The sequence below is a fragment of the Pteropus medius genome, unplaced genomic scaffold (genome assembly GCF_902729225.1).
Source record: "Pteropus medius unplaced genomic scaffold, Ma_sr-lr_union100, whole genome shotgun sequence".
In the NCBI taxonomy this organism is placed as follows: Eukaryota; Metazoa; Chordata; class Mammalia; order Chiroptera; family Pteropodidae; genus Pteropus; species Pteropus medius.
Window position 1 is genome coordinate 10,361,081 of NW_024354499.1, and position 22,469 is coordinate 10,383,549.

Below are 22,469 nucleotides of genomic sequence, written 5' to 3' on the forward strand. Positions count from 1 at the left end.
GGTGTTATACAAAATGTTATACCAAAATGTTATACCAAAAAAACCTGTGTAATTTAAATCAACATCAATAGATGCACATCAAAATTCAGAGTTCAAAAGAGAACATGATATCTTCATTAAGCACAAAGAATACTTTTTCAAGTCATGCTATGTTTTTCGAAAAGCAATTAATATATTGTACATTATTCCTGTGAGACACAAACTATTTCTTTCCCACCTTAATTTGCCTATTTAAAAATAGATGGAAAAAGGTAAATGAGTTTATACTCAAGGTGTATGCATTTCCCTTGTGGCCAGTGAACCAATTTCCTTTTCATATTTGCAGACTATTGATAGAATTATTCTTTCATCAGACATGAAATTTGAGTGTGTAACCAGTTTGTGGAAATCACTTAGTCATTTATTAGGTTGATAACAGCAATTAAGTCATAATTGCTTCTGAGAAGTATAAATTGTCTTTCTGTTTTAAGTAGATCATTTAGCATTCCAAACCACAGACATAGAGTATAAATAACTTCTGGGATAAAAAATTTGTTTCTCCTATTATAAAACATAAAAAAAAATTTCAACCATTGATAATCCAGTGACTAATTATTCAGTTGCTGGATTATTGGGCTCATGCCGTATCTTTATTTTCCCCCCTGACTGCTTACCTTTTTACTCTTTTTTTTTTTCTAATGTGCAATTCTTTATTAGAAACAACATTACCTTTTTTTACTCTTTAATGATGTAACGAGGAGAAAAATTTTAGTTAGAACTGTAACACATTGGTAGGCCCACTTTTTTTCAACTATTTAAAAATGTAAAAACTTGTAAAGCACATAAAAATGAATAGAGGCCTAATTTGGTCCATGAGCCATTGTTTACCAGTTTTGGTTTAATCAAATCTTCCTATGAGACTTTGAAATATCTATGGGGTTTTTATTTCTCTGACACTTGCTTTAAATAGTCCTCCTCTCTCCACCTATATACACTATGTACTTAAATGCACACATTGCAAATGCCTGTTGGTTTAGCTTACACTGTATGGAAATGTAAAATACTTTTTTTTTTTTTTTTTTAAATCAAGATCAAGGATTTTATAGTGGTAGTACACCAACCAGAGAATTTGGCTGCCTCAGCTAGTCCGCCTCACACTGAAAGCAGAACTAACATTTGTCATCATGATAGGTGCTGTGCCCACTCTGATAATTCTGCATCTCAAGCTCACTGAGCCACATCAAATAGCACTGTCTACCAAAATGTGCATCCCTAACTGTATATTAATCTGCAGATACTAAATTCACTGTGGTGCTTTGTTGTGCTCCAGAAGCCTTTTGATAAAATTTGGAAAATGAATATTTTTGTTCAGAAACTCTAAATCTGCTATCAGCAAATATTTATCAACTACTTATATGAGAAGCACTCAGCTGGATGCAGTAAAATAATACCAAAGTGTAGGAAAACATTTTAATTGATGATTTCATCTCTCTCTCTCTCTCTCTCTCTCTCTCTCTCTCACAATACAATATACACACACACACACACACACACACACACACACACATACACGCACACGCACACTCATACACATACCACTAACAACGTGTGGTCATGCTGGACAAGAGCTGAATAGGTAAGCTGAATGATAGGTTATAAGGAGTTCAATAATGGAACCTAAAGGAGAGAGCCTTTTTACAGAGTTGAAGATAGTCAACCCTGAGTAGGCTCAATGTGGGCTTCCGAGAAGCAGCAGGGAGGAAGGTACTGAAATATTCAGTAGAGAAGAACTAATACCACAGTAACACATGAAGCTTCCTGGGGTGGGGTGAGGCAGTCAGAGACCACTTTGACTGGAACCAGGGCTTCGTGTAGAGTCTGGGGAGATAGAGTTTGAGGGACAGAGGCTGGTGCCAGATTACTGAGAATCTTCAAGGCCAGAGGTCTTAAATATGAAATGAATGGATGTGAGTTTCTGTTTCTTTAGGCTATACTTGCTAAAAATGGCATCTCCATCCTGAGAGTTGGATGAAAAATGCATCTCATTGCTTAGTTCTATTGGGAATTGTGATGTATCTAACAAAAGGAATGATAGAAATAGAATTGGAGAATAGTTGGATAAAGTTGCAGCATCTATAAGTTGTCTACTACCTATAATCAACTAATTTCTCATTAGTTGATTATAGGCAGTAGAGGAATCACTGAAGGTTTTGGGCCAGGTAAGCAGAGTTTTAAGTGGTCTGTTAGGAAAAAAAAGTTGTATAAGAAAGGAGGTCAATTTAAAGTCTTGATGATGGAGTAAATGGGAGGTGATGATGTCTTGAATGAAGGGTGATGGGTGGAATAACCATGGAAATATAAAATATTAGATAAAAAGAGCTATTTAAAATGACCGTTGTTAATATTTATTACTTTTATATGTTATATATACTTCTAAGCTCTTTACATGTATTATCTTATTTCATTTTCTCAGCAACCCCGTAGTATAGATACTGATATTATTCCTACTGTTCAAATGAGGAAATTGAGACACTCATCATTTAAGCAACCTGCTCAGCTAGAAGTTATAGCTAGGAGTTGGAGCAAGAATTCTAATCCTAGCCATCCAACTCTGTACTTTTTCACCCTGGTCCTAGTTGACACTGATGCTTGATCTTTCAACAAAAGTACCTGAGAGAATGAGACTGCAAGCAGATGTACTTTAGAGTCAGAAAATCTTAAGTGGCTTTCAGCAAGTCACTAACCCTGTGTATTCAACCCCTCTTTTATTTGGAGAGTGAGGATTTCTCATGAGTTCTAATTTCTCATTAGTGCACTAAGAGAATGAAGTGAGATTGTGGGTTCTCATTTTCTTTCAGCTTCTATTTTTCCTCCCTTAAAATGAGGTGTTAGGCTTTGGAGGCAGATGAAGAGTTTGTTCTTATGCATATTATAGTTGAGGTGGTGATTGGACCTCCAGCTGGCAATATCCAGTGTGCAGCTGTTGCTGTGGGACTGGCTCTCAAGAGGGTCAGGACTGGACGTAGAACTGGAATTCTCATTCACAAGCAGGTGATGAATAAGGCATGGGAGTAGTTGAGCTCTCCAAGAAATAGGGTATTCGGAGAACTTCTGAGGACAAGGAGCAGGACCTTGAGAAATACCAAGTAGTGGGATAGATTGAAGCAGAAGAACTGGGGAGGAGATGGGAGAAGAAGCCATCAGAAGAGTACGAGGAGAACCACAGTAAAGCAGGGTCCTGTTAAGCTCAGTGAGGCTTAAAGAGTGGGTGGCTTTAAATTGTGGTAAGTACCACACAAAGTTTAAGAGGATGAAAGACAATTTTAAAAAAATGGTTCATGATGTAGAGAGTTCAAGGAGAATGAAGAGGTAATATGACAGTGTTCTCAGCAAAAGAGTAAAACAAGTTTTCTGTTTGACCCTCTAAAGACTTGATTTGACTAAATGCATTCTGGACACTAGTTTCCTAATTAATTCATGTAATGCTAAGGGTGATTACCTTTGTCCTGCTTTACCGTGATTAGTTGTAAACTAGTGTCCTTGTCAGAGTTTGCAGTTGTGCTCAGGAAGTGCCCCACAGCGACTCAGCAACACACATAGATGAGGAAGTTTGGGAAATGAAGCCAGCAGCTTCCACTAGATCACACCAGCCAGGAGGAGATAACTTCCGGACTTTCTTCTCACAATCTCCCCTTTTTTTTTTCCCATCATCTTTGGTAAAGAACTGTCTTAAACAGCAGTTTCTCCTCTAACATGAAATGAATGTTGTCTTAGATTTCTCTTAAAACAAAAAATTAAATAAATGAGAATAAAAAGTGCTATATAATTGAGTCATCATCTTTCTCATTTATTTTTGATTAAATTGAACTTGATTACAAATAACATCTTAAGTGAATAAATGGCATAGTTAATTTATTTTTAAGTATATACCTGAGAACTAAGAAATCAATAAGATACTATGCAATTTAAAATTAAGGCAACTCTAAAATGGAGGTTAGCAGTTTTCTGCAGCTTAATAAAAAATGGATGATTAAAACTCAATGTCCTTGGTGTTTTCTGTTCCAAATGTTACCACAATTAGGCCAAGAGAAACTTTTCATGTAAAGATAGAAAGATTCTCACTGGGAGAGCTTGGCACAAAATGAGAAAGATGAAAATGTATCTGTGTTAATTATTGATACACTACAGGGAGAATAATTGTTTACAACTGAACAAATAACATGCTTTTGATTTAGATACTCCAGTTAATTTTTAAAAATGGTCTTGATTTATGCTTTTATCTGAGACTTCAGTCTTTAAAATAAGTATTTAAAGCATTCAGAACCAGAACTGTGATCATGCCTCATTGTCAATAGATGTCTTTTATTCCCAATTTTCTGTGCTGTAAAATTCCATTTTTTTTTCTCCAGCTATAGACATTTTAATGGGAAACTGGGAGAGACTGCCTCAGGGGTCACTAGCCAAATATTTTTAACTGGATAACAAACTGTTTTAAAAGACAATGTAGCGAATGGTTAATCAATAGGTATTGCCTGGACTTATTTTTGTTTTTTCATTTTGGCTGGTATCAGGGCAGCAAAATGATACAATAAATACAATTTAATGCCTTAACAAACCTTGATCCCATTGCGACTCTAAATTTTTGTGGCCTAGGCCATTTCTACAAGGCCAAGGCAGCATGAAGCTCTAAGCTAAATCAAAGATTGGGTTTCTTAAAGCATACTCAGGCATCTTCAGAGTTCACTTAGGTTAGGGCAGTGTTACCTCCAGCCACATGCTTTTGCTCTCCTCCATGTAGCGAGACACAGGACTCTTTAATATTTGGGAGAAAGAGAAAGGAAGGAAGGGCTGTGGTACCAGTGAAACATAAAACCTACCCAGTTATACTTCAAGACAGGGTAAATTACACAATTTAAATATAGAGGTAAGTAGGAGGATGGGGTGATGATTGAGATGCAAAATAAAGGAAGTGAAGATGGGCACGTTGTTGCTTATTCCTGGGTAAAGCTCAGAATAATTAATATTCACTCACTCACACATGCATTGTCATTTAGATTTCCTGTTTTTCATTGCTTTAATTACTCCATATCGGAATGACATATTCCTGTAGAAGAATGAGTTTGACTAATGTTACCTTCCTCTTTGAGATTTTTTTTCGAAATCTTTAAAAAATGAAAGTGAATGACTAGATAAGGGCATGTTGACATTTATTCTTTCTTCTGCTTGTTTGATTTGAAATAGTTATGTTGGACAGCAGGTGGTGAGGGTTTGATTTTTATGAGCTAGAGCAGCACAATTTATTATTTTCCTTAGTTGCCACCTTGAACTATGAAGGTAGTAAAAATCCAGAACACATTTATCTTACAAGGTAGTCACAGACAACAAAGAAAACCAGAGGACTTTCTTATACCACTAGCATTTGCTTTTTCCGTGTTTATAAGATTAGATTTGGGAAAACAAATGATTAAATCTGTTCATACTTCATATTATTAAATTGTTTTCTTCCTTGTCTTTTTTTGACATTTTGAAAATTCTGTGTACATTTGAGATCACTTAAGTGGTTCTCTAAAGGATTTACCTAATGATGAAAGCCATAAATCCAAAAATAATAAATAAGATTTTCTCCTAGTCTTTAAGCAGTTTCTTGGCTACTTGGGAACTTGATCTGTGGGTATAAAACCACCCCATTAGTGTTATGTGTATGTGAGAGCCTTCCACTGATGTAACTGTAATTAAACATATTACTTTATGCCCCAGACATGCCAGTCTTGCTCAGTTAGTGCTTTGAGTGCAATTAGATACAAATTCGGCTTTAAGATGGCTAATTCCTAGCCAAAGAATAAGATATATTTGTTTTTCTTCTTGGCAGAAAAAGTGGATAATCATTCTTGATGACATGTTCGAAACAGGTGATAAATTAAAAATAGGATAAAGTATCATTTTAGAGCCTTTATCCCTCGTCCTATTTCACTGGTTGCAAACCTTCATAAAGTATGAAGGAATCATGTGCCATGGCTGCTTTCATGTTTGAGATGGAAAAATGGCTGTCCCATTAATTCCTCATGGTGTTTAGCATCATGCGTGCAGAAACTTGCATGAGGGAAGCAATGTAGCTTCTGTGGCTGGATCACAGACACCAGAGCGATAGGCCATGCCTCCCCATGCCAGCTCTGCCCTTTGCCCTGACCGTGTGCCTGGACGATTATGCACCTCTCTGAGCACATTTCTTGCTATATATAATTGACATCTAGGAGCATTTTATTGTGTTTTGTTTTGTTTTGCAATTCCTGTTATGGTAAATTTGGTCTTCCAATTTGATATCCCTTATATATATGAAGGCAATTGATTTTGCATGTGAATAAGTACCTTCATGAAAAAAATATAAAAAACCTTTTAAATTGTTGTAATTTTTTGGTCGATTCTCAGTTTTTCCAAGTAAACAGTTTTAACATCTGCAATTAGAAATACAGTCAGCCCTCAGTATCCACAAGGGATCGGTTCTAAGACTCCCCATGGGTACCAAAATCCACGGATACTTAAAGTCCTTATATAAAATGGCGTAGAACAATGCATACAGCCAGCCCTTTGCATCTATGGATAGAAAATACTGTTTCCTGGGTTGGTTGAATCTGTAGATGTAAAACTATGGATGTAGAGGGCCAACTGTATTTATTTTTTTAAAATTCACAAATAAATAGACCTGTGCAGTTCAAACCTATGCTGTTTAAGGTCAACTCTAGTTTTATCTTCTTTCTAATTTTAGTACCATTCAGTTCTTTCTCTTTTTATAGAATCTTCAGGAAAAATATTTAAATTTTTTATGATTTTGTTTTGTCTCAACATTAGTGACATTGCTTCTGTTGTTACACTCCATTGAGCCTGATATGGCTTTGGATTAAGATATTTATAAATAAATAAGTACATTACACAAACAGGTATACACAAATAAGCACACAATTAATTGCCAACAACGTCCTAGCATCCAAATTCAATGGACGTTTTCAGTATTGATCTTATTTGTCCTCTTTTTAGAACCCCTTGCTCTTCTCCCTTGTCAACTATGGCCGTACAACCTCCGGGGTCTAGTCGGATCTCTCTTTACTGTGTTATCGATGGGCTCTTTCTCTGTTATACATTGAGGGTTTCCCAGTGTTGTATTTTGGGCTCACGGCTCTTCTCATTCTGTTACTTCTACTTGGGAATCATATTCTCATGGCTTCTACTTCTGCGGTTATCCTAATCATCCTAAATCTTTATATGTGGCCGATTTTTATGGACTTATAATCAACTTTCCACTAACCTTTTCTACTTAAAGGAATCATAGGCACTTTAAACCTGCTTTTCTTCATCTATCACAATTGTTGAAGGTCAGCAAATGTTTTCTTAAAGGCCTGATAGTAAATATTCCAAGCTTTGTGGGCTATATAGTCCCTGTCCTTACTTTTCAGCTCTGCCATTGTGGTTTGAAAAGAGCCATAGATAGTATGTAAATGAAGAGATCTGCATTCTAATAAAAATGTATCTACAAAATATATTGATGCCCATGATAGAGTTTGCCAATGTCTGCATTGTTGATGTTTCCCATGCTAGGAATTTGAGTTTTGACTCTTTCTTCTTCATGCTCATATTTTACAGATTGACATTCTGAATGTGTCCCGATACGTGCCCTTCTCTTTGCCTATATCAACACAATCTTGCACTCTCTCCACCTGTCTTCTGGGTTCGGAAAGCTTGGCAATTGCTCCCCTGCCTTCTTCTAGTCCTGCCAAAGCTAACTTCCTTAACTGACAGAGGAAACTGTCTAAAACCAAACAGTATTATTTATGCCACTTCTATTTTTCAAACTCTTGATGATTCTTTGTTGTCTTCTTCACAGAGTGAAAACTTCTTAACAAGGCATAGAAATCTCTTTAGTGTGTGGCTCTCCTCACCTGCTTGGTCTCCTATTCCTTTTTTTGTCCCTTCAGGTCCTTGAAGAAGCAAATGCCAAGATAGATGGGATGGGACGTGTCAGGAGAAATTGCCTGTGAAGGATAAAGTGGGAAAGAACTAGTAAAAATAGGCTGAGAGAACTTTTTGACTTCAGTGCAGGTCAAACATTTGTGAAAGGAGAACAAAGAAAGAAAGAGCATCTTGTGGGAGGAGCCTCAGCACAGTTCTAAGAACGTCTCAGCCAGTGGGGCATCCAAAGCAGGAGCAGAGTTTGCCTATAGAAGTCCCCATTGGGCAGGAAAGGCCTGCTCATGCTCAGTGATTGACAGGGGCATCAAGTGTGGCTCCTTGTGAAACTGGTGGATCTACAGGTGCCATAGATGGAGAAGATCAACTAACGATGCTCATGTAGAAGTTTCTCTCAAAGGAGAGGTTTTGGGGGCATGCCCATGGTGCCATTCTTGTGACTCACACTTTACACTTCAGCTTCAATAAACCTCTTGTAATAATCTTGTTATACCATGCTCTCTCTCACTTCCAACATTTGTTTCCACTTCCTGTTCTGTCTGCAACGCCTGTTTCTGCCCCAGACTTGGTGTGGCCTGCTGTTTTACATTCTTGAAATCTTAGCTGAGGAGTAATCATCTTTAGAAAGATTTCTTTACCTCCCACCTCCCAATGACTGAGATTGCCACCACTCAGTCATTCCTTAACGTCATCAGTATATTTTCCAAATTACAGTTGGTTGTACATGTTTTGTTTTCATTTTTGACTGGACAGTGAATCTCTTAAATAAAGAGTTATTCAGTCTGTGCCCTCAGACACCTGTTGTCACTGGCACCCATTTGTTGAATGGATGACTATACTCTCCATTATCCATTTGAAGGGCAGGATAATCCTGATAACAAATAAGGCAGTAAGACAGATGATACTTATGCTATTATATTTGATTTAGGAGAGTTTCATAGTCTTTTAAAGAAATATATATTTATAAAGTTCATTTCAACTCAATGTGTGCAATCTGATACAGTGGAAAGAACACTGGACTGAAAATGAAAAGATCTGTGCTCAAATCCTGGTGTCCTCATTTCTTGGCAAAATGACCATGGAATAACATCTCTGGCATCATTTTCCTCTTCAGTAAGACTGAGATAATAATATCAAAGACACAGAATTGTGGACCTATCAAACCATCTGTAATGTATTCAACTTCTTACTTTTATCGAGGTCTCTCTGCTGCTTCCTACCGTGTCAGAGTCTGCATCGAGCGTAACTCAGTGTTCCGTGATTGGTCTGAACTTTTAGATCATATAGCTCCTTGTAGAGAGGATGAATGATAGGTGTAATTTAAAAGCAATGCTCTACTAACTATTGTATGGGTGGTACAGGTAAATGTATTGTTCTGGGAGGTAGTCTTGAACTATGTGGTCTACTGATTTATTTCAAGGTAAAATTATTATAAGTTCAACATGGGAAATAATGGGACATCAGTTATGCAGGACTAGAGAGACAGATACAGCGCTGACTTGATGGCAAAATGGAATCCGAACCTCCTTTGCTTGGAGATGAATTGTTGTGGCTACTGTCTTTACAGCCATGTTTTCCAGTTGCCACTCCATAAACTGTAAGAGTGAACAGAATATTTTTTAAAAGTAAAGATGTTACTAAAACACAAAATAAGTAAAAATTACAAAACATAAAATATGCAAGTCAGATAAGCAGAATGAAAATAGACAAGAGAAATGAAATTAAAGTAAGTCTTATTTTAAAAAAAGAAGGAAAAGATAAAGAAATATAGGCCCACAATTTTCAAATGAACTAAAATGACAATATAAGATGGAACTGAAAGATCAAAAAGATTAAAAAGAATTAAATGAGATTTAAGAATGCAAAAAAGAGAATTGAATATTTAAAATGTAGAATCTCAGTGGATTAAAATGAGCCAGTACACTTGGAAACAGCATAAAATCTACTTGCAGGAGCACACCTTTGTCATAAAGGGGGAGACAGGAAGCCTTGGCCTTTCCCTTTTCCAGTGCTGGCAAGTCACCTACTTGAAATATTCCCTCAGTGACCAAGGAGGGGAGTTTTGATCCTGGACGCTGTTGCTGCTGTGTCCTTTCCTGCCAGTAGAGGGCAGCTGCACAGATTGGTGAGGCCAGGCTTTGCTGCTGCAGGGAAGTGAGGCGATCTGTTTGCTGCTTGAAAGTGCCCCTGAAGTATGCTAGCAGAGAATCTGCCCAGGCGTTTCCTTTTTAAATCACTCCCCTATGATGCAGAAGCAAATACTCCCCCCTCACTCCACTTTGGCTTTCTTTCTTCCTATGTATTGCTCCGGGATTTAGCTCTAAGAGTTTGCTTTTCTCCTATTACTTTAGCAACTATTATCTTTTCCTTTGAGATCCTGGCTTGATTTGGTTCTGTTTTTCTTTGTTTGTTGTCTTATTCTTTTCTCATTTCCTAAAGCCTGTTTGTGATCTGGCTAGTTCTCTGAAAACACACACACACACACACACACACACACACACACACAAGGCACACACAGGTACAGGCAAGGCACATGAGCACTGCCTTTTATTTTTATGCCTTTTCTCTCTCCCCATTACAGTGCTCCCCATCTCCACCACAGCTATAGATTAGAATATCGTAAATGTATTATTTCTTTTCCAGAGAAAATTTTTTTAAAAAGCTTTTCCCCGTGATCTATAAATAATGAATAATTCCATTAGAAATGTGATGAATAGTGTAACTTTTATGGAGAGTTTTTTTAAGCTTAATGTTTCAGTACATTTACTTTCCTGACAGCTGCGGGCCATGGCAGGTAGGAAGCTAGTTCGGCTGACACTGCAAATTCTCTTGCCACATTTCTCAAAGTGTGTTCCCTAGGTTCTCACAGATAATGCATGAATGTTAAAGGGGACCCTTTCTATACCTGAACAAGTTTGAGAAATGCTACTCTAAACTGACTTTTTTAATGCAGGACTCCCCAAAGCATTTCATGTGATAATTTGCTCTGGGCTATGCAGGATTTCTAAAGCGTATTTGGCCACAAAAAAAAACCTTTTTTTTTTTTTTTTTTTTTTTATCAAAACATTACATCTCTAAGCTCAGTGTTCCATGGAAAATAATTTAGGAAATAATGTTCTAATGACAGTAGTGCACTTTCCTCTACTCTGCAGAGAAACTGTTTTACAATTGCCCTATTACAGAGTTCAGATTTACCTCAATCTGCCAGATTGGCACTTCTTTATATTTTTAGTCCAAAAGTATAATAAACAGCCAATATATGATTCTCAAAGCAGAACGAATAATTTTTATTATGTTTTATAATATGGGTTTTTATAAAAGCATTCTTTGAAAATTAGTAATCTTCATAGAGGAAAATAGTCTAATTATATTTGATCAAGTGTTTCTTTCATTAGAATATCAGTACTTGTACATGTTACACGGTAAAAAAAATATTATAAATACATCAACTGAAAAGCAGTAGAAAGGAAGACAGAATGAGGAAGACAGAATTCAGAAGGACACTACTGGGAAGAGTCACTGCCGAAGCAGCTCTAGTACAGACAGCAGATGTAGCAGGAACACCTATGTTCCCCTCCACTTTCCTTTGGGCATCTCACCTGTAATGATAGACCCTGCAAAGATATGCATTATTCTGAGGCCTCCACATGCTTTTTTGACACTATTTGGAGGGTTACTAGGGCATAGGGGACAGAGTCTGAGTAACATTATTCTGGGTCAAGTAAAAATCATCCTCTTTCTAAGATGTAGGAGAGTGCACATGGGAATAGCTTAGCTCCTGTTCGCACCCCCTGGTGCACTGGCCTCTAGACTGAAAAGGGAGCTTTGACCAGTGAGTTAATTTCCTAGGAATCCAAGATTCCAGTGGACCTCAGACCTGGTCTGTGTTTAGTGGGTGCTGCTTTTTTTCTAATTTGTCACCTGCCTGAGCTCAGTCATCAGGAGTTCATAGTCCTTGTGCTGAAAAGTTTTCTCTGCTACAGAGATTTACATTTTAACTGGATGCGGAGAATCAAATGCTTTCAGCATGCCTTTTGGCAAGCACCTTAGGATGCTTTGGAGAGTTACGGCAAACAACCTACAGTTCAGACCTATTTCATAATCACTAAGCAGTTATTTTCTATTCTGTTTAAAAAAAAAAACATGCAAATGTCTTTTATTTTCTCCAGTCTCTTTTTAGAACTAAGCACTCTATTAGGCACAGAGCAGGTGATAGATTGACAAAGGTAAAACTACTTACTCTCTTTTGCTTTTAGATTATATTTGTAGGCAAAGTAAATTGTATATAGAGCCAGAAGATCATATACTCCATCACTACCACGCTGGTCCTCAGACCTCTGAGTGTGCATGTCCAATGAAGATGAGTGTACCATTTCCTGCAGCAGGCCATTCCACTTTGGTTAACTTTGTTCCATATTTTGAGCAGAAAAAGGTTCCCCATTGGACAAAGTCAACTTTGCTTCTCTATTTCATGCAGTTAGTCATCACACCCTTCATCGGTCTCTCCACTCCTGTGACTTGCTGGGAATAATATTCAGGTTGTGTTCCTATCCCTCTGACTATGTTTTCTATTTCTTATTTGATTCTCATTCTTCTGCATACTCTTAGAAATTGATATTAATTGGATCTTCTTTGGTCTGCTCTTCTTATTCTATTTGTTTTACTATTAAAGTATTCACTACCTCGTGTCCAAATCCCCCTGATGATCCCAGGTCCTAATACAGGCTGATACATCTTCTGAATCATGGATGCATATTTCTGTCTACTTCTGGGTATTCTACCTACATGTTTTCAGGTTCCTCTGACTTAGTAGGGGAAAAATTAAGCTTACATACTCTGTAACACCTTCATTTTTAGGAAACATCTCTATTTCTCCCTTTAGCTAGGCTCCTTCAGAGCATGTTAGTACCTATCTGGGCACTGTCAGTTCATTGTGATTAATCACACACACATACACATGTGCACATATTCTGAATCCCAGTAGAACAACAGTTTTATACAAAATATATTAGTTCCTAGTAGGAAGTAACCTGCGAAATATGCTTGTTGGATGCTATTTGCCCAAATTTCAAAAGGCACCCCACCATGGGGCTGTCCGCTTCTCATGAGGCAGATGTAATCCGTACACCAGTCACCACTCATGTATCCCAACTTGGCCATTACATATCATGTTCTACCTCTGGGGCTCTGAAACCTTCCCATAATCCCCCCAGTGCTGCACTGAAATGGGCTTTTCTTGAAGGCCACAATTTTTTTAAAATGCCAAGCCGGTATCACAATCTCATTTGAAAACTCTTTGGTTGAGACAGCCTTTGCCAGGAACACATCCTTCAAATAAGATGCACTGTTTTCTCTATGAAGATTAGATTTAGAACGGACTGTCTTACAGAAATTTGATACTTTGTCAAGGCTACTTTGTCAAAGATTTGCTTAAGAAACCGGTTTCTTCTCCACGGAGAGTCTTGTCCTGGCCTCAGATATTTCTGGTTTGGGAACGGCCATTGTTTCTTCTCAGCTGACTTTAAAAAAATTATTATTATTGCCTTACTTTCAGAATAAGATCATCCTGGACCCCATGACGTTCAGCGAGGCCAGGTTCCGGCCGTCTCTGGAGGAGAGGCTGGAGAGCATCATCAGCGGTGCTGCGCTCATGGCTGACTCCTCGTGCACGCGCGACGACCGTCGCGAGAGGATCGTGGCCGAGTGCAACGCAGTGCGGCAGGCGCTCCAGGACCTGCTCAGCGAGTACATGAATAACGTAAGTCCTGAGCCGTCCGTGCTCATGTTGCGGTGGACTCCGGTGCGCCGTCTTGTGTGGCTCTCGGAAAGCATGAATAGCGTGAAAGGAGGACAGGTGTCCGCAGTAGAGAATCGGGTGAAACCAAAGAATGGCTTTGGGCAGTCTGATTTTGACTCTGGATGTATTTTGGTATGGATGCAATTCGTAGAGGGAGAGAACTTTTTAGAAAAAACTGGCTTTATACTCGAGTGATTTCTTGGTCTATTTAGTGGCTGACCTTTGGTTTAGGTAAGTTTTCAATTGGCGAAAGTAGATGGTTGGTAGAAATAACAGGATACACCAACGTCCTCTTTTACAAGGAGTACTTTCAGAGCCAAGGATAGCTACAGATGCTAATCTCCGTTCCTAAGAGGCATTAATAAATAGAATAGATTTTATTCTTAGAATGTTTGTGCAGGGTTGGTTACGGTAGAAATGTTCCGACTGCAGTAGAACCTGGAGGGAGGTTAGTGATTCATTGTGCAGTGAGAAATTCTTGTGAGAGTGAAGCTGCACATTTTGAAGTGAGTAGTGGTGGTATCTACTTGTTCTGCAGTGCACATAATAGCTGTCCTCTCCTACAGTTATACAGTGTGTCAGTTCTTATATATCTAAAAGCTATAAAAAGGAGATGAAATCCATATTCTTTGCCTTGAAAGACACTGAATTATGTTTGTATTGATTTGCTACATTCATTCAGCACGTGATGTAGCTGATGCCCAGGGCTTGCAACAGTGAAAGACCTGGGGTTCCTCCTGTGCTGGACTCCTGGGTTTGAGAGCATTTAGCATAAAGTGGAAGAAAACGTAGGTAAAGAGGTACTGACGTTCCATGTTGAAGGAGTGCCCTGTGTAGTGGTCAGGTAGGGAACAAGGACACTGAAAATCTACACAAAGCTTTTGAAGGCCACGCGGTGCCCTGTTAGAACACCGTGAGCTGATGCTAAGACAAAGCAGCCAACCCGTGTCCCTCCCTCCAGCCCGATTATTCTTACCACTCCTACCCCAAACTGACATGTAGCCCACGGTCAAGCCAGGAGTCAGCATAGATAGGGACAGCGCTGCTTCTGCCAGACTCTCCAGAGGACTTTGAGCTAGAAAACACAAAGATGTAGAATGTCCTACAAATTAAAAAACAAAATCTGTTTCCTTTTCATGAACCTTCAGATCCTTTGATTTTGGAAGACTTGCTCATTTTCAGCACACAAAGAATGAGGTGTGGATGCCTCATATGGTACCCAGCTGCTTATGGGGACTTCTCTGTACAACTGGATGGCCAACACTGTGCTTTTGGTCTACGGTGCTATGAGGGTAAAGCTAGAAATGTTTTTCTCCATGTCACCCACCCTGAGTGAATCTTTTGAGTATCAGATTTAACAACAACAAAAAAGTGCTTGTAAAATCTGGTATTCTTTTTGTTTGTTGTTGCTTTTAACAGAACAGCAAGAGGCTAATTACTTGTATGTGGAGTTTGGTTTTATATTAACACATGTTGGTCATTTCTGTCAATGAAGAATTATTGCCAAAAAAGGAAGGAGAAACCGAAGAGATCAGTCTGATGGTTAAGCTATCGGTATAAATAAATCAGAAAAACATTTCTATTCCTGTGCATAGACATTACAGAAAGTGATTAGAGAAGAGTTGATCAAGATGTGACATGTAATTTTCAGTTTGGTGTCTAGAATCCTGTCAAGGAGAAGTTTTCGTTTTCAGTGTAAACTCATTCAGATGAGCAGAGCTGATGGATTTTTGTATTTTATTGACTCCAGGTACTGTTTTTCTGCTCACAATCTTGTGGTTCAGGAATGTTTTGTATTTTTACTGAAAACTTTGTTTCTACTTTGATATTGTTACAGATAACACATAGGTGGGTTTAGTGCTTAAATTTGGAAGTGTACAAATTCTATTCACATTGAACCATCAGGATCAAAGGCCTAAATAAAACACCTCCTATTGACTTTTATATAAACTGTGTAAAATTGACTTGGAATTCACACTTCTTTGGTGATTTTTAAGGTAGAATTGGATGCAGCTGGACGAGCTCCATAATCCCTGTCCAGTGCACTCATTTCTACTGCCACAATATCAATTTATATTTATTTTGGTACAGCATATATTAACATAAAAACAGACATATCTACATCCTGACTGAAAAGTCTATTATAATTAACGGCAACTGATATATTAGTTGTGCCTAGGCTGTTATATTTCTTTTTTAATATTATAAGCTCTGGAAATAAAGGTATTGTCAAATTGCCACCCTGTAGATTTTCATCTCGATGTGCTAGGCAATATCATTAGGATAAAGAAGCCACTAGATTGAGGAGAAAAAATTTTAAAATTGACATAACTGGCATTTCTGGATTCTAAAAATCTGCTGATCAGTTCCTGATGAAGAGTCAACTTATAATGTTCACTTGTAGTTGAAGCTGTTCTAAAATCATATGCATGCCAAATGGTATGGAATGGAGGAAGATGGAGGTTGAGGAGGAGAGCTGTATACTAATGACCAGGAAAAAAAGTCTGCATGGGACACGAACCATGGTTTGGCGCATGGGTTACAATGAGTTCAATAGGATATCAAGTTGTGTGTTAGATATTTCCACGAAGGGATATTCAAATTAATGAATGTGTATGTGCGATTTGAAGATGTAACAAAAATTGTCCACTCGAAAGAAACTGTGGTGTGAGGTAAAAGGGCTGAGTGAACAGGGAACAGATGCAAGTGGCAAAAATTATGATCGGAGTGTAGCTATGATGGAAAAGACTGCTGTGATAGTCTTAGAAAAGCCCTGGGTATTTGTTTTTATTTGTTTTATGAAGTTTATAATGTAGCCCAAAGTGAAAAGAGTCCTAAGAATAATCCTTTCTTAAATAGAACGTCATATTGTACGTATGTGGAGACTGATGGGCAGAGAGAGAGACTCTTTTTCAAAAGGAAGTGCGGCCTTTCGAGTGGTACCATCAGTGTGGCTGTTGATGTATTATGCTGAGTAACATAAATAGTTCCAAATCGTCATGAAGTCATAAACTTTTCTCTGAAACTTATAATTTGATACAGCTTTTTTTTTTCTCTGAAACTCTTTTTTATCACACACACAAAAACCTTAAAAGTGACCCCATGATAGGAAACAATTAAACATAATATTTTATTGATAAGTATTTTGTGATGGCTTTGCATATTAGAATGTTGTAGGCATATGTATTGTGCAGCTGCTACTTTGTGCCAGGCATTGTTCTAGACTTCTAAGGATACAGGAGAGAGCAAAATAGACAAAATTCTCGGCTCTCACAGAGCTGACACTGTAGTTGGGGGAGGCAGACAATAAATAATTTGAACAAGAGTATTCTCAGATGGTGATAAGTAAAACGGACATATGAAACCAGGAGACAGGGAACGTGGATGCAGCTGTAAGTAGGCGGGCCTGGAAAAGGTTCATTGAGAAGATGACACTTAGTCAAAGACCTTTTGGAGATGAAGGAGCAAAGAAGACTTGAGGTGGACAGAGCAACAAGATCAAGTGCCTTAATGTGAGCAGGGTGCCTGGGTGCTTCATGGGGTGGCTCGTGTGGCTGTTGAGAGTGAAGAATAACAGGAGATGGGTCTACACGGTAACGAGGTATCAGACTATTGCCTTGCACACCGTTAACCGAATTTGACTTTTACTTTAATGTGGTGGAAGGCCATTGGAGAGTGTTGGGCAGAAAATACCATGACTTAGATGTCGAAGACAGGGCATAGAAGTGCAAGGTGTAAAAAAGCAGGAAAGATGAGGAAACTTAAATAATTCGTGAGAGGATGGTGACTTGAGCCTTTGGTAGTAGTAGAAGTAAAGTGTTCGAATTCTCACTATATTTTCAACAAAATTTACTTAGGAAGTAGCCAGTGAGAAGAATGTGTCTGTGGTATGAACATAAAATGGACACTCAGAGTGGATGACAGTTGCAGTGATCTCAGCCACATTACCATGGTATCTTCAGTTGATACCTTCATCTGGGTTTGGTTACACAGAAAATTCTGATTTACTCAGATATAGTAACAATTTATAAATAGCACACTTTTCAATGCTTGGATAGTCTGCTAGACAGATTGTATTCGAAAAGGGAGTTAAGTAGAAAAAAATTTCTTTCGAAGTTGTATCACCAAAACTATTCAAGTATTGTTCACATTCTTATAAATATAAAAGACTAGGAAACATAATATTCTAAGTACTAAACTAACCGCAAGACAATAACAAGATGCATTAAACCATTACTTCTTTTCTGCACAATTCACCGTTAGGCCCGGGTGAGAATATGTGATAATGGATGTGCCTGGACCCTGTGCGATGTGGTGCTGTGCAGCCTGGTTCAGTTTTCTCTACATAGGCACTCTACATTGCTCCACGTTGTTTTTTAAAGACTAATGTAGAACTACAATTTTCTTAAACAATCACACAATTAAAGTTTAAATGTTTGCACAATGATGACAGAGAATTGGGTGGCAAAATAATGACTTAATTGATCTCTGCTGTGTTAAAATGTGGCAGGTTATTTTTTAATTGTATTTTTATAAATAATAAAATGATATATATTTTATAAAATATTTAAATCAAACTTTTTCAAATCTCTTGAAGCACAAGTGGATCCCCGGGGACAATTTCTAAACCACTAATATAAAGCACAGGTTAAAAGCACATGAAGTCAAATTGATGTGGGAATATATACACATAATACAAGTGCCTGAAGGGTCTTGTCATAGCCTTTGCTATAGAGTGGATTTTAATGTAAAGGGCTTCTTGGTGTATCTTGTTTGTAAGGGGTCGAGGTCTGAACCGAGGTCTTAAAAGGTCATTTCCAGCCTAGTTTGGGTCCAACATCACACCAAGTCCTCAGCAAACAACACTGTATAAGTAACATGTGAAGTGATACTCAGGGCTAGGGAAGCGCTGAAAATAATGGGTTTTAAAACTTTTTCTTTTAATGGTGCGAATGAATTATATGTTCATTGTAAAGGATAAAAAACAAAGAAAAATTTATTCATAATCTCATCCTCTAAAGATAATCATTGTTAATAATTTTGTATATGTTTTTCCAATGTTTTTAAACTTATATGAGTGATATATTCATACATACACACAGTCACACACATTTGTATTATGCCTTGAGTTTAAAAAATGAAATCATTGTAGATGGTGTTTTGTAATCTGTTTTCTTCTCTTAATATATTGTGAATGTGTTACCATATCAATAAACATTCTCTAACCTTATGTTTATTGGCTGCATAGCATTTTATTATCTAAACATGTAATAATTCATTTAGAAACAATTCATTTTGAGAGTATTTTTACAAAAGAGTATTAGAAAAGTACGTAGGGAAGATCTTGTGCTCCGGCCGTCTCGGTTACTGATTTAGACCCAAAGCATGACTGAGGAACAAAGTAAGAACACAGCTTTACAGTTTACATGCTTTTAGAAAGAGGGGGTCTCTGAAAGTTTTATGCAATGGAAATTTTGTGCATAAAGGATTTTAAATGCCTCTGAAGTTCTATTGAAAACTATCTTATGTGGTTTTTTTTCCTCTGTATTTTATTAATGTTCTCTATATATTTAGTTTTTAGTTATCAGACTTTCTCTAAGTTGGCTATATATAGTACTGCCAAGAGGGGTCCAGAACAAGTAATGCATAATTTCAACAGTCGGATTTAATCCAGGGTCCCAGAAAAGGCACTGAAATCTTCTGAAGGGAGTGTCATCAGAAAGATAACTTTGTCATATAAATTGGTATGCTGCCAAATTCCTCTCCCAAGCTTCGAAGGTAAGAGAAAGAATGAGTAGTTGTTGTCACTCAAGAATAATTATTGTTTAAACATGTAATTTGTTTCCAGTATTATCTAGGCCTTCACATTGCTCTCCTTTCTGTTTTATTATGTAAAAGAAGGGGGCAATGAAATTCCCAAGCCAGTTTGGCTGATAATAAGTTTCTCTCCTAAAGTTTTGGTCTCAATTAAAATACAAAGTAATATTTAAAAATGCTTGTGGGCCATGTAGGAGCTGATGTTGCCCAGACGTGCCCATGAGGCCCTCCAATTGAAAGGGGGAGTTAAGAGTAGTCATGGTAGTTTCCTTCAGGGGCAAGATCCTAATATCCATAATTTGGTGCCTGTGGAGAGAAGATTTTCTTTGCATTTTTCTTATTTGCATCTTTTATTCTCCCCCTTTATTCTCTGGGCCTTCAAATATTTCAGTGCCACCATCTCTATTAATTTTGAGCTTCAAATTCATCTGCACAACTATGCTTCTCATATGAAACCTTTGCTCCATGAAGAGACAATTTTTAAAAGTTCCTTTTTTTTAGTTAATATTTCTTGCTTGGGCATTGAAAAAGTACAGTTAGGTTAGCAACCCTTTCTCTGAGTTCTGAAACTGTCCTTTGAATCTACTCTTCCTAAGTAAAGTGGTTAAAGTGGGAAGTGTTTGGCTAGTGCACGAGATGTCTGTCCTTGAATTGTGGCATTTATAACCCATTTGTGAGCACTTCCAGGCAGTTTTCAGTGTGACCCACCAAGTACCCTGGGACTAGTACATGGTAATGCAAAATACAATTTTTCAAAATTCTTCTTCCTTCTTATATTATTATTGCATTCCTTTTCTAATCATGTTCCACTGAGGTTGCTGTAATGGGGTCTCAGAAAACCAAGGAAGTGTTATGGAAGGGTGTGCTGGCACTGACCCAGGCACAGGTAGTGGGAGCATGTCCACCATGCTGGTGAAACATGTTCTCTGGCGGGGATAATGAGGGTGAGCTTGTGAGAGATACTGTGCCAGGTTCAAGCATCCCACAGAGCGTGAGAGTGCTCTGCAAGGTCTCAGGAGGAGATCCATCCAGACCGGCAGGTAGTTGGCTGACATTAGCATAATCAGGACACAGTATCCCCTGTAGCTATAGAGCACAGGTGTAGGAATATCCAGTCTCTGTGGGAACATGGCAGGTCTCTTTGGTCTTAAAAAACCCAAAGTATAGTACAGGTATCCTGGTGGGGGACTTAGGCCCTTTGAAAAGTACATCATGCTTAGCAGTACATGTGTTCGCTATTATTATCAGTTTGTCACAAAAATTAAATGACTTATAGGATCCCAGGACACATAAGTCTAAGTAGATTTGTTTCCTTTGGATCATCAAGGTCAATTCTCAATGCAATCTCATACAGCATTGTCTTGGCCAGGAAAGGGCCTTCCTATATGACACCTTTTCCTGTTTCCCGCTATGGATAGTTTAGCAGAATTATAAGCCTGTGCTTAGTAGCCATCTATATCCAGGTTCAAATCCCAGTTTCATCACTTGTAAATGACATGACCTTGAGCAAGGTAGATGGAATCCCTGAACCTCAACTTTCTCAGCTGTAAAATGACAATAACTGAATTTACTTTATGGAGATATTTGGGAATTAAATGAGACAGTGCCAGCCAGAAACCTCAGTGTCAAAGGAGAAGTCATGCTTGCTTCCTTGTTTCTTTTCAGTGCTCTTATTTCCATGTTTATTAACATCAAATAAATACCCATGTTTATTAACATCAAATAAATACCTGTAAAATTAATTGAGATCTTTTTAGAGTTAAAGAGTAGAGATAAAGTAAAGCAAAGTGCCTTTGGATGGGTCTGGACTGGGGCCTGTGTTGGTCCCCGAGCGGCCAGAGAGGTATCTGTCGGTGTGGCCCTGCCTAGAGGAATACTGCTAGCATCACTGTTGCCAAATATGGGAGACAAATAGATGAGAGCCCTTCCAAAATAAGCTGGTTTTTAGAGACCCTGGAGAAAAATGACTGAGACAACATTTCAGGGAAACCAGGAGAATAAATGACAGGAGGACCTCCGAGCTGTTAGTGTTTGGAGACGGTGCAGCTCGTCTGAGTAAGTGGATGAGGTGCTTTCCTTTTCTTGGTCCCTTAAGCTTCTGAGAGAGAGAGGCCAGGGTTCTCCATTAAAAATGGGGTTATCTTCAGTTTCTGTGAATCAAGGGGATGGACTGAATTTCTAAGAGACTATGCCTTGGACAAATTACTGGTATATTTTACGAGTATGGCCTTCTTCTATAGCTCCAGAATGTGATTCTATAAGTCTTGGGTCTTAGAGTTAGAATTCAGGATAGCAGTTAGAGGTTATAAGCTGTTGTTAGTGTTTTTGTGAACCCTAGATTTTTTTAGAAAGCTTCAAAGTGATGACCCGGAACATGGACTTTAGAAGCTTGACCGAATCCCTGGCAGGCTGAGGGATCTGCTTAGGGCATTTACTTCTATTGGGATCTCCTAAAAGTTGGTTGAGATCCAGCAATAAACTTGGTACCTAGTGTTGGGATATACCCAATCAGTAAAGCTGAGGCCCACTTGCTGGCAATCTCTTGAGCAGGAACAATTTGGGAAAACAGTCAGCCTTGGCATCAAACTGTGGCTCCCAGTCAGATTTATAATGTGGTAGATCTGAGCAATGAAAGTCATAATAACTCCAGGAGTTCCCTGTTGACTTCTCTATGAGGAAAGCAATCAATAGCTTTCTCCCCTCTACCCCTATTTCTCCATTTCCTCTCTCCTTTCTTACCTTCCTCTCTTTCTTCCTTTTGCCACCGTGTGCCTGGTAGAATTTTTAAAAATTATTTTCAATGCACAGATGACCTCAGGAATATAAGAGAATTACTCAGAGGCAAGAAATGACAAAAAGACAGTAAACTTGAGGTCGGTCCACAGACTCCTCCTGGCCTAGATTTGAGTTTTAAAAG

At 38.2% G+C, this 22,469-nt stretch overlaps 1 protein-coding gene across 2 annotated transcripts in view; it reads left to right on the forward strand.

The window, feature by feature from the left end:
* Positions 1 to 22,469, forward strand: part of CTNNA2 (catenin alpha 2) — a 990,025-nt gene that overhangs the window by 323,617 nt on the left and 643,939 nt on the right. For both annotated transcript variants that reach the window (XM_039852490.1, XM_039852491.1), the window contains exon 7: positions 13,493 to 13,696. In XM_039852490.1, coding sequence (XP_039708424.1) covers positions 13,493 to 13,696 — 204 coding nt within the window. The remainder of the gene's footprint in view (positions 1 to 13,492; positions 13,697 to 22,469) is intronic.